This window comes from Tachypleus tridentatus, chromosome 13 (genome assembly GCF_004210375.1).
Source record: "Tachypleus tridentatus isolate NWPU-2018 chromosome 13, ASM421037v1, whole genome shotgun sequence".
Classification (NCBI taxonomy): domain Eukaryota; kingdom Metazoa; phylum Arthropoda; class Merostomata; order Xiphosura; family Limulidae; genus Tachypleus; species Tachypleus tridentatus.
The window spans coordinates 86410447-86424402 of record NC_134837.1 but is presented as its reverse complement, the minus strand read 5'-3'; the positions used below and the strand labels follow the sequence as shown (position 1 = coordinate 86424402).

The 13956-nt window shown below is 33.0% G+C and overlaps 1 protein-coding gene across 4 annotated transcripts in view; it reads left to right on the top strand.

The window, feature by feature from the left end:
- LOC143238473 (glutamate receptor ionotropic, NMDA 2B-like) overlaps window positions 1-13956 on the top strand; it is a 211155-nt gene that overhangs the window by 176980 nt on the left and 20219 nt on the right. For 3 of the 4 annotated variants that reach the window (XM_076478737.1, XM_076478734.1, XM_076478735.1), the window contains exons 8-11: window positions 756-903; window positions 2820-3003; window positions 3873-3998; window positions 8400-8620. In XM_076478737.1, the coding sequence (XP_076334852.1) occupies window positions 756-903; window positions 2820-3003; window positions 3873-3998; window positions 8400-8620 (679 nt within the window). The remainder of the gene's footprint in view (window positions 1-755; window positions 904-2819; window positions 3004-3872; window positions 3999-8399; window positions 8621-13956) is intronic. The other variant, XM_076478736.1, reaches the window with a different exon arrangement.

Genomic DNA, 13956 nt, shown 5'->3' with positions numbered 1-13956 from the left:
TCAAGAGGTTGGTACTCTATTTCTGTATTATAAATCAAGAGATGGGGTACTGTATTACTGTATTATAAATCAAGAGGTTGGTTACTGTATTATAAATCAAGAGGTGGGGTACTGTATTTCTGTATTATAAATCAAGAGGTTGGTACTCTATTTCTGTATTATAAATCAAGAGGTTGGTACTCTATTTCTGCATTATAAATCAAGAGGTTGGGTACTGTGTTACTGTATTATAAATCAAGAGGTGGGGTACTGTATTTCTGTATTATAAATAAAGAGGTTTGTACTGTATTTCTGTATTATAAATCAAGAGGTTGTACTGTATAACTGTATTATAAATCAAGAGGTTGGTACTGTATTACTGTATTATAAATCAAGAGGTTTGTACTGTATTACTGTATTATAAATCAAGAGGTTGGTACTGTATTACTGTATTATAAATCAAGAGGTTTGTACTGTATTACTGTATTATAAATCAAGAGGTGGGCTACTGTATTTCTGTATTATAAATCAAGAGGTTGGTACTCTATTTCTGTATTATAAATCAAGAGATGGGGTACTGTATTACTGCATTATAAATCAAGAGGTTGGGTACTGTATTATAAATAAAGAGGTGGGGTACTGTATTTCTGTATTATAAATAAAGAGGTGGGGTACTGTATTTCTGTATTATAAATCAAGAGATTGGGTACTGTATTTCTGTATTATAAATCAAGAGATTGGGTACTGTATAACTGTATTATAAATTTTACTTTTAGAGTCAATCTTACTCTCGCCATGCGGAATCCCAAATATTACATGTGTTGCTCTGGATTTTGTGTTGATCTTCTCCAGAAGTTTGCTGTTGACTTGGGATTTACTTATGATCTTTATCGTGTAGAAGATGGGATTTGGGGAGTTTTAAATGTAAGTTAGATTTACTTTTGTTTAATGTGAAGTTTAAAGGAAAGATAAAATTGGCGGATTCATTTTACCCACAAGTATTTGTTACGATTTAACTGTGGAATCCTACACCTAGAAAGTTGAATGTAGCTTTAATTGTTCAGTGGAGCATACAGACTATATATCTAAAGTTAATGAATCTGTACCAAAACTAGATCTGAAAAATATTTTTAGTTAAGTTATTTGGCACGAAAGAAAGTAAATATGAAAAGATTATTTGTTTTATTGTTTTTTTTAATTTCGTGCAAAGCTACTCAAGGACTATCTGCGCTAGCCATCCCTAATTTTGCAGTGTAAGACTAGTGGCAAGGCAGCTAGTCATCACCACCCACCGCCAACTCTTGGGTTACTTTTTTACCAACGAATAATGAGATTGCCGGCACATTATAACGCCCCCACGGCTGAAATGGAGAATATGTGGGGGGATGGGGATTCGAACCTGCGACCCTCGGATTAGGAGTCGAATGCCTTAACCATCTGGCCAAATCTGAAAAGAATAGCATTAAAAAGGCATTACTTACACAGAAGTATAAAGTTGTATTACGTGTTTCTGTGATGTAAAATTCTTTAAAATATTTCAAAAAATACGTTTTTTAACGAATTCAGTCATGACAAAATATAAAATTTCTGCAATTACGTTTTAACTTTCAACTGACAAAATTTTAATTTTTGTAAATTTTTAATAATATTTACTTGTAATGAATATCAAAAATATCTCTGCTTCACATTTGGGGTTTAGTTAAAGATTTTAAACAAATGTCAGTGACACCTCTATTTCCACCTTTCTGTTCATAGGAAATTACCGTTCTATCTTATGTTGAGAACAAACATACTCAGTATGGTGTCACAAGACCGAAACAGCTAATTAAAGCCTGTATTGAACTTGTCATCTTAACAACAGAAGTATATCAGGGTTTCATACAGAATCATTCCAAGATATCTGCTTAATGGGATATATAGATTTCCTTGTATGATTCCATTTGAACTCTCAGAAAGAAACTTAGAATATTTCTGCATGTGTTACATGTGATAGTTGATGAAATTTCTTAACGAGAGAGCTTTGTAGTTAGTAGAATATCAACTAATTAACAGACATTAAGGGTCAACTGGTAAAACTAAAACAAAAAACTGCACATTTCTGGTCTTCTCGCAGTAAACTTTCTCAGATAAGAATATTTCAGTTAATGGTACGCATTTAAGTACTGCAACAACTGAAGTTTGAGGAGATTCAAATGTCACCTGAACCACTATACGTTGCTCCTGTTCTTATGCTCCGTCTACCTATAGTGAGAATGTGATTTTGACTTGAATGTGACTTACGTTTCATGAGAACATCTTAATGTATTTATCAGCAATCAGTTGTAAAGTATGAAATATATATGATAAATAATTGAAATTAACACCGTATTTCTGCTAAGATCATGTTTTACATCTTTTCTTTCTGTCTATTTGTGGCATAAGAGAAAATTTCTGCCAAACTAAAATGAAAATAGAAAAGAAAGTGTTTGCTCTTACTTTTAACCATTATAACCATTTCAGTGCCATTGGCACTTACATACGGTACACATTGTATAACCTGTTTATGAGCCTTTTAAAGTACAATATTAACCACATTTTAACTTGGAGTTTTGTACCGACATGAAGAAAGGGTATTCCCCTTCAAAGTTTCCAAAGTTGTTTCATGTTTCTCATAAGTAGTGAAGTATGAGAGAGTTGTTTATCCATAAAGGTGGCAGTTAAATATTTCACCTTTCTTGCGAATCTCTAAAGCTTGCCACTTCTGAACTTTTCACTTCCATTAGATAATTGTCGTTTTCAAAATATAATTTATGTTTTTAAACACAATTAAAGCTTTATCTCATTACATCTACAATATTTAGAATGGAACGTGGAACGGGTTAGTAGCAGAAATCTTAGAAGGACGAGCAGATGTTGTGGTGACGAGTTTTAAGATAAACTCCGAACGCCAGACAGTTCTTGACTTCACTGTTCCATTTCTGGAGACTGGAATAACTATAATTGTGGCTAAACATACTGGAATTATTTCACCTAAGGCGTTTCTTGGTGAGTTCTTACTTACATAGACATACGTATTTATACACACTTCTCTTAGACTTCTTTTTTTATTTATATAAACATGAAGTATACTACGTCTTTTTCTACAGAAAAGCAGAAAAATTAGTTTCCAAATAACTCTGCCGTATTAGTAAGCTATCATTTAAGAAACAAAATAATGTTACTAACAGTTTAATTTCCCAATTGTTTGCGCTTTTGAATCCTAGTTCTAATGTCATGAAGTTCGCAAATGTACGAATGTAAAAAAAAAAAAAAAGGAATCGAAAATCTTAATATTATTTTCTATTGTTTAAGAATTGCACTGCAATACAATGCCCTTTGAGTATTTAATGCATATAGTAGAGTTAAATAGATTCTCCGGAATTAAAAATAATAAAAAGCACTGTAGTCTTTAATGCCATATATAACGTGCTGATTAAAGTGTTCTTTAAGGAAGCCTTATAGTCAATACTATAAGAGAAATAAATTTTTGTCATAGTCAGCTCGGGTATCATTTTTGTTTATCGAAAATATAATAATTTCCCTGCAAATGAAATCATTTATTTCCTTGGCGTTATCAGAAATGATCCGTCAAAAGTGAGTGTTACGTAATATTCCTAATTCAGAAGATGTATTAAACTTTTTCAATCAATCAAATAAAACGTGTTCTATCTATTGTCTTCAAGGATCATCAGCTTTGATGTTTTCACTGCAAAGTATCATCTTGTACTATGTGGTAATGTTTCCCATTTTATTCAATAATATTTCAACTTTCGCTCAAATGACTTATTTTATTGTAATAAAGGAAACGTAAGTTATACTAACATGTCTTTCCTGGAAGATATTCTAACTCATTCGATGCTTATTTACATTTTCAGAACCGTTTGATACTATCTCCTGGCTACTTATCCTATTGATCAGCATTCAAGTTGCAGCCTTCGCCATCTTTCTTTTCGAGTGGCTAAGTCCTTTCGGATACGATATGAAAATGTCGCCTCCGAGAGGTAAGGTGTCATCTTGAAGAATTAAAGGTTTGAATTTCTACAGCAACGCAAAAAATTAAGAAAATTTTAAATATTCATAAATAAGAAATACAGAATATCTAGAAGATGTTTGTTTGTTTGTCTTTGAATTTCGCACAAAGTCTAGACGAGGGCTGTCTGCATTAGCCGTCCCTAATTTAGCAGTGTAAGACTAGAGGGAAGGCAGCTTGTCATCTTCACCCAACGCCAACACTTGGGCTACTCTTTTATCAGAAAAACGAATAGTGGGATTGGCCGTCACATTATAAAGACATCACGGCTGTAAGGGTGAGCATGTTTAGTGTGACGGGGATTCGAACCCGTGACATTCGGATTATGAGTCGAACCCCTTAACCCACCTGGCCATGCCTGGCCAGCATTTATGAATGCTTCACTTTTGTTGTTGTTGTTTTTTATGATTTATACCCAACACATAATCATGTCTTTTAAGAAAATATTCGAAGTTAAACCATTAAAATTTGCTTAATATTTCTTAATAAAACATTGAAATTATTTTAGACACAACGCGCAGTGAAATATTGAAGATTTTTAATGTTCTAAACGAAGAAGACTGAAATGAATGCTCTATTTTAACGCATGCGCTTAATATGCTTCATTATGTATTTAAAATCGCAAAGAAGGACTGTTCACATGCTTTACACTGCCTCCAAAGATAGTGGACGATTGTAAGCTTATTGCAAATTTAAACGTATGCTCACATAAGTGGATTGATAGTCCTGAAAGAAATATAGTGCAGAAAATATCCGTAATGGATATGGAATGTGCATGCAGTTACCGGATCTTTATTTAGAAAGACACAGCTATCCTTTCATCCGTTCCAGTCATTTGTTTTACGATCGAAGATAAAAATCATATTTTGTTTCAAATATTTTCCTTAAAACTGCTAAAGGAGATTTATATTTTCAAAATAAATGCAATGCCCTTGCTTTACAATTATGTCTCTGAACATGTTGCAGAAGGAAGGAATTACTGTTGAAAAGTTTAATAGAAAAAGAAGATATTGAAAGGACATTGTAGAACTAAATAATCCTCTATTATGCAGTATAACATTAATAGAAAATGGGTATTTTTTAAACTGTTTTAACTCAACGGAATCGAATAAAGTACAAGGCTCATTATAACTGAAAGATCTTACTACGATATAGGATCTAAGATAAGAGGAATTTTTGGAAACATCAGAAAATAATTCAAAATAACATTAAGAATAAGTGTTGTAGTGTCTGATTTGAATAAAGAAACAACAACAAACGAATTTGATTACTTCTCTAACCAAAAGCTAGCAAATCATATTTGTCTGGCCCGGCATGGCCAAGTGGGTTAAGGCGATCAACTCGTAATCGGAGGGTCGCGGGTTCAAATCCCAGTCGCTCCAAACATGCTCGCCCTTTTAGCCGTGAGGGCGTTATGATGTTACGGTCAATCCCACTATTCACTGGTAAAAGAGTAGCCCAAGAATTGGCGGTGGATGGTGATGACTAGCTGCCTTCCCTCTAGTCTTACACTGCAAAAGTAAGAACGGCTAGCGCAGATAGCCCTCGCGTAGTTTTGCGCGAAATTCAAAACAAACAATCATATTTGTCGTTTAGCCACAGTCATGCCATTTAATGAAGCCTTCTGGCTCGCAAGTGGATTTTTGTACATATGATTTACAAAGTCGAAATTTGTGAAAATTTTTTATCATATACTGGAAACTTTTTCGAAGATCTACAGTGTCCAAATGGGTGTAGTTAATGTAGATTATTCGTTACATTTGAAAACCATGAAAACAATCAATAGGACTAAATATCTTAGTCTCTCTGTACGCCCTCTAGTGGCACAGCTGTGAACCTAACAGCTTAAAACGCTAAAAACCTGTTTTTGATACCCGTTGCGGGCATAGCACAAACAGCTCAATGTGTAGCTTTGAACTTAAATACAAAAAAATAAATAAACTGCTATTAAAGAATCATATAAATAATTATATTTAAGAGGTTCATTTTTAAATCTTATCTATTGCTTGTTTTCAAACAAATAGTTAGAATTTAAAATTTAAATTAACATTAAAAGTAAAATGACTAAGAAAATTTTCAGTTGAATATCTGTGAATTCTTATATTTTTCTGGTTATACATTTGTTTATTTTTACAAAGCAAACCTTTTCATTACAATGATTTTAAAGCATTAAAAGTTTAATGATATATTTTTTAAATAAGTCAGAACCTAGATTTCTCTTCTGAGATATTTTCAAAGAAAATAAATCCAATACTAAATACGTATCGCAAAACAAAAGTGTTAGTACTCTCCAGATGCAGAATCTATGCTGAAAATTTATCCTTTCTTCTGGAAAAAAGTTGAATATTCTTATACCTTATGTAACTCTTTGATAATCCGGTAGAATAACAAGTTGTGTTATCTTAAAATCTCGACATAAGACAGGAAAAAAGTTGAGACACACGACCTGAAACTCTAGTTTTGGCGATGATATATCATTGTGTGGTAGTTTTGATGTACGAGAAAGACCTTAAAAGTTTATACACTATTTCAAAAAAAAAATTAAAATGTCTTATTTTACCTAAAAAAAAAAGTTTTAACCGATGTGCAAATGCAATGTTCAAGTTCACTAGTGGCACAGCGGTATGTTTGTCTCCGGACTTACAACGCTAGAATCCGTTACCAGTGGTGAGCAGAGCACAGATAGTCCATTGTGTAGCTTCGTGCTTAACTTCAAAACAAATAAATAATGCTCAAAAACTTATTTGAAGGACTTAGCTTCTTATATGGATTGTTCTTGTGAAGTAAGGTATTGTAATTCTTGTCTCTAAATTTGTGTGTCAGCTATTTTAGATTTCATGCTGCATTTATTTTGGGTATATTATCCTGTTATGTAGGAATATTTTCTATGAAGGTAGCTTTCCTTCCAGATTACAGGTTATCCTAATTTTTATATTCCCTTTCTATCAAAGTAACCTTTCCTTGAAATCGCTTAGCCTTTTCTATATAAATTCTACTCCTCTTCTGTGAACATAACTTTCTTGGAGGACAGAGATTATTTTTGCCTTGTATAAATTATCCTGTTTCTTCCAGCTTTGCCTCTCACATGTGTAGTTTCTTTCCAAACCACTTGTTATCTTTAATTAATCTGTGCATGTGATTATGTTTATTCTAAATTTTCTTTCTATGGCCGTAGTTTTTCTTTATACGTCATGTTTTTGTGTTTTCCTCTGTGAAGGTCGTCACCGCTTTTATTTTTATTTTTCTACGAGCATAACTTTCTTTTCAAGTCACACATTTTCAATATTACTTATAGATTTGTATTTCTTTTATTGTTCTCTTTCACATTACCTTTAGCCTGCCTGGAGTATCGTATTTTTTGTATAATCTCCTAATATAACCTGCCTTTCTATACAAATCACAGGTTATTTTATTTATTTATTTTATGTTTGATTTCTCTTCATTGGGCTCGCAATCTGAGGTTCTCAGGTTGCAATTCCAGTCCCATAAAACATGCTCGCCTTTTCAGCCGTGGGACGTTGTAATGTTAAGATCAATCCCTCTATTCTATGGTAAAAGAATAGTTGAAGAGTTGATGGTGGGTGGTGTTAACTTTCCTCTTGTCTATCACTGCTAAATTTGGATCGCTAGCGCAAATAATCCTCATGTAACTTTGTGCAGAATTCAAACTAAAGAAAACCAAATATTCACTGAGACAAAGAGACACCTCGTAGTTGAGACATTTTCTACAAATCTGTTGTACTTACAGTTTTTGAATTTTTCATATATACAAATTGTAGTACTTCTAATGTCAAACCAAAGTACGCAATTTTAAATGCGTCTGCCTATGTTATTGTGTCAATAGTGAGACTCTGGCAATTCACTACATTCAGAAATATTGCTTCTACCTTTCAACGTTCTTTAGTAAGAGTTAAGTTTTGTCTTTTTACTTTCCATCACTACACATAGGATTGCGGACGTCCGCAAAAACGTAAGTCATTATCTGTAGAAGTAATATAACCTAATGATTTTCTCCTGAAGAAGAAAACTCGAAAGCGTTCGAATTTTAGTTCTTCTTTTTTCAATTCATTGTGTGTGATCCTGTGAGCTAACTCTCTTATTATAATAAGATAAACAATCAATATTTTACAAGTAGCAATTTTTTGATCAAATATTTTTGTTATCAGTTGTACATCCTTGTATCTAAATCAGTAATTCTGGAGCGAATGTGACATTTAAACTGTATTTTGTTTTTATTATTGAGGATAACAGTATATATTACACTGATATATTAAGAACTTACCTCTCCAAGTTAAAATCTTCGCTATATTCAAGGTTGCTTTAGGCTACATTGGTTGGTTCTCATTGCAATCTTCTGTATTTATCCTTTCAGATCATAAGTTCTCCCTTTTCCGAACTTACTGGCTAGTTTGGGCCATCCTGTTTGGTGCCAGCGTTAATTTGGACTGTCCACGTGGTTACACGGCTCGTTTTATGTCCAATATCTGGGCCATGTTTGCTGTGGTCTTCCTTGCCATCTACACTGCTAACCTTGCGGCCTTTATGATCACGAGAGAAGAGTTTTACGACCTGAGTGGAATCGAAGACAAACGGGTAAGCGAATAAAGATTTGGACAAGATTACAAAACGTTTTATCCAAACTGATAAAAAAATCAGGAAAAACAACATTTTTTTTTCTTTCGAGATGTCAAAACACCCAATACACTGGTTACTCTCACAGACAATGGAATTACCGCACACGAAAATCTCCAATCTTTTGATTAAGACATATTGAAGGTATTAATAATAGTATGACTATCTGCTCACAAATTCATGAGACAAAAGTAAATTAACGACGAAGATGTAGTTATGTACAAACAAATTAAAGTAAATATGCTTTATCGTACACTCTTATGTTTCATTATGTTTAATTTTAATGTGAAAGATTTGTGTGTTAACAAGGGTAAGAAACCACAGTTTAAGAAATATAACCTAGGATTTTAGAATGAAGAAAAAGTAGCTAATTTTACAATAACAAAATAGAGGATAATGCCTACAATGAAACAAATTTATCAGTATGAAAATTAAAGTGAAATTGAAAATGTTTACGTTTTATTGACTTTTTCAAGATTAATGTGATTAGTTGTACCACTGTGTTTTATGCTGCAAATATGTTGTATTTAGTGATATATTACGCAAAACAATACACCACAAACGAAATGTTATCTTATGTTGATTCATAGTTTTTATATATAATTATCCATCCAGTAAACTTCCGGAGAAAAACAAAATGTGAATAGTGGTAACATAATGTGGCTGAAAGTTACTTACAGAATAATAGACACACATTGCGAGTGACAGTTATCTACAGAGCAATTAACATGTAATATAACTTACCGTTGTCTACAAAGTAACGAACACGCAACTTGTCTTAAAGTTATCTAAAAAATAATGGACATCCAGTGTAGTTTAAGAGTGCCTATAGAGTAATGCAGCTTACAATTATCTAAAATGTAATGGAAAGGTTTTGTAACTTAAAAATGCCAACAGAATGATAGGCACATAATGTGGCTTAATGTTGTCTTGAATGTATTGGATAGGTAATATAACATAAATTGTCTGTAGAATAATGGACACGTAATGTCGCTTGAAGTTGTCCTAGAGAACAATGAACACGCTATGGACTTGATTTATCTAAAGAGTGGTAAGCATAATGAGTAATGAACACGCTGTGTAGTTGAAAACATACGGTGAAGTATATAGCGGATTGAATATATTATAGGAATATAATTTTCAATATGCAAATCAGCAAGGCACGTAACAATCACAGTAGATATAAAGTTGCTGTGAGACAGAGCATATCATGACCACCTTTTAACATTGTATGGTTTAACGTACGAAGCATGATGCCACCGAAACCATCACGTCGTTTGAGAAGATAATGTAACAACTGTTTTTGGCGCCAAATATTTATATATTTTTATCATAAAGATATGTTCAGACTGGAAATTTAGAATTTAATGGCATATGAAAACAAAAGAACGTGGATCAGTTTGTGATGCTAGGACCCTTCAAAAGTAGGCCTGCAGTTACTGTACCCAACGTGTAGCTCCTTATAACAGTTGAAAATCCTTGAATACAAGTGTGATAAAAGCCATCTACGTGTTCAAGGCAATAATTTTTAACGTAACCGGGAAAGGTCTCTGTCTAGAAAAGCGACACAAATTTTCATTTTGTCATATCCGCATAATTCAAGAACTGGAGAGGAAAATTCGTGTTATTTTATACAAAGACTGTCATGTTGCAGAACTCAGCACGTGAATATTTACGTGCGATCAGACTGTTATCCTTCTGCTACATTAAATAAATTACAAAAGGCAACACGCACGCGAGGTGACTTTGGATATGACACTCTTATAACTAAGCCTCTTATAATGGAAGCTCCGCTGCGTAATTATTGTCAAGATGGGCGGTAGTCAGGCAGACAGACCACGAAAGGTTGTGTGTTTATTTGGATCATTTGCATAAAGCTACACGGGTGCTATCTGCACTAGCCGTCCCTAATTTAACAGTGAAACACCATAAGGAAGGCAACTAGTCATTAGCACCCACTGCCACCTGTTGGGCACTCTTTGACGAAGAAGTAGTGGGATAGAACGGAGAGCATGTTTGGTAGCACATGAATTCGAACCCGAGACCCACAGATTATAAGTCGAGCGCCCTAACCACCTTGTCATGCGAGGCTGACATGAAAGGACTTAACTACGTGTAGTTTAACGAAGTAATGAGACTCCAAAAGCATTTTAACTATAACCTACTCGACTTCTATACACCAGACTTTGTGCTATGTATGTATGTACACTATCTGGACAGCTCAATGACAACCGTGTTGCAACAGGACTCAATATCCGTAGAGAGAGGAGAACCTATGCTTAGATCTGTGTTAGACCTTTTCTAGCATGTAACTATAACCATTTATTTGAAAAAATATATAGTTGTAATAAGTATTCTTGCTTTTGAAGATGCTTAACCAGTCTAAATACATTGTTTTTAGGAGTTTGTACATACTTGCACTTTTATGTATATTTTAGAGAAATATTTTTGCTAGCGTATCTCGTGTGTTTGAAAATATACGTTTTTCTCAGATATACACAATACTGTTGCAAACATAAAAAAATATGTTTGAAGTAAAAGTGTTTATCTTATAGGAAGTACCACTTAAGTGCTATTAAATACATTGAAAAACTTCACGTGAAGAAAACAACATAACTTAGTACAGATTAATATATTTAAAATCAAACTAAAATTACTTGTACAAAACTAAAAACAATCAACATGTTTCGACTTGCCAGTCATCTTCACGACGATCAGAAACACGAATTATTCGTCATCAGAATGTGTGATGATGGCTGAATGGGTCAGTCAAAATCAGCCCGGCATGGCATGGTTAGGGCACTTGTCTTGTAATCTGAGGGTTGCAAGTTTGAAACCCCGTCCCACCAAACGTGTTCGCCCTTTCAGCCGTAAGGGCATTATAATGTATGGTCAATCCCACTATTCGGTGGAAAAAAGTAGCCCAAGGGTTAGCGGTGGGTGGTAATGAGTAGCTGCCTTTCCTCTAGTCTTACACTGCTGAAATAGAGACGGCTAGCGCAGATAGTTCTCGTGTAGCTTTACGCGAAAATTCAAAATAAATAGTCAAAATGTGTTATCTGTTTCGTTTAGGTAATTTTAGTTTGATTTCAATATATATATTTATTTATTTATTTGTGCTAAATAACGTTTATTATTGTTGTTTTATCTTAATCATGGGTGATGAAAAATATAGCTCTTTAGTTAAGTGTGTGTTTTACAGTTACAGAAATATAGCCGCACTGAAAGATGTGTTGTATTTTCTTGAAAACTTTGCTTTGTCTTTAAAAAAACAAATATTTATGCTAACATACATGTTGATCTTAAATTAAACCTAATTTTTAAAAAACTAACAATTTTTCTTGAATGTTTTCTACATATTGAAAGGTGTAGCTCTTACTGATGGTGTATTAAAAGTTATATTTTTGTTCGAAATGTTCTTATGCTTGCTTTTTAATGTTCATCGAATATGTTCTTACTTTGTTGTTTCTCATTGTAGTTATTGTTTTTTATTGAAATGTTTATAGTCCTTAAAGATATATTGTGTTGAAAGGTATTCACTTCAACGATCTTAAATCCATATTCAACTAACAAGTTGTGTAGAACAATGCAAATAGATTAAACTTAGATATTCCAAATTAACGAAACGTTATTTCTTTAAAATGCCAGATTTACTTTATTGAGAGAATATTCTCATTAAATTTCTCTCGATAATATTTCAAGTTTTTGGAACTACAACGAAGATTATCCAAAAATCTCTAGATGTTAATAGAAATAAAGCTAATTTAAAGTATTATACGCACTGTTTTTATTCTTCAGTTTACGAACTGGACGTTTGTGTAATAAAATAATATTTAAAAGATAACATTAAGCTGTGTAGCCAATGGTGTAGTATGTAGTATTACAGTAATATTTTAATTTGATTAATTGAAAAGATATTATGTTTGTTCAGTAACTTTTAAGTACTGATGTTACTCATGTAAGCTGCCTGTTTGGTAATAATGCAAAGCTTATTGTGTAAAACAAAGAATGCAAAAGTTAACGATTATTCATTAAATTAGTGATCAAAATGTGCATTGTTTTCAAATCTTGACAAAAATGGTCACATAGGATTGATAAGTACGATGTGCAATTAAAAACCAATATTAATCTTGTCAATAAATGACTATTCAACTAACAACATGAAGGTAAACTTAGACAAATAACTCTAGTATCTTATTGCAACATCTCGTTTTACAGTCCTGTTGTGAGTTAAAAGCCAGATGAAGATTTTATTTAAGTTCCCTGACCAGCACAGGGGAAGATAAAATATAATTATGGTTAATAATCACAAAATAGCAAAAAGTCATTACCACTGTGCTATTGGAGACAGGGGGCAGGTCGAGAATGATTATTACATCAATCTTATTATTGAAAATATAAACAAAAACGATGTAAAAGAATAAATATTTAGAAATGTAAATAATGAGAGTCAATGAAAGGAGTACATAAACTGTGATTGGATAACAAAATATATCCTAAGTTGTAAAGTTAATCAAAAAGAAAATTACACTGCACAACAAAGTTTTTGCTTCTTGAATACTGTTGGGTGTTCCTTATAGATGTTTGGCTAATGATCACGAAAATCACATCCAAGTTTGCCCATCATGTACTGTTTCATCGAAATCTTCTGTTTTGCTACAAAGGAAAAACGATATCACGGCAACTGAAATCCGTCAATACTTGCTGACTTCTGTTAGACGCTAAAACGTGATGCACCGGACATTAAATACAAACGAAAATCAGGAGCAAAACACTTTTAATTACGTTGAACTTAATAGCGTATTAGAAACATAAATGCAGTTAAATACGTTATTGCCGGTAAACAGTTAATTGTCTTTTTCTCAAAGTTCCTACTTGATGAAGCAAAACCAAAACTATATTTGTGCATACCCACCAGGTACCTGTCACAATCAGCAAAAACTTTTCAGGAAGCAAAACTTTTTTAAAAAATTGTTGTGCAGTGTAATTGAGCGTTGGAACGAGTTTGAGCAACATAATGAAGAAAGCAATAAACACTGTGTGTGTGCTTTTCTTATAGCAAAGCCACATCGGGTTATCTGCGGAGCCCACCAGAGAGAATCGAACCGCTGGTTTTAGCGTTGTAAATCCGGAGACATACCCTTGTACTAGCGAGGGTTATAGTAAACGTTCTTGAAATGAATACAAAAATAGATAATAAAAAACAGTAATAATAACATAGATAGATAGATATAAAAAATAAAATAGTTTTGGAATGCAGAGACTTGTATTGAAATAGAAAAAAAATCTCTCGATGA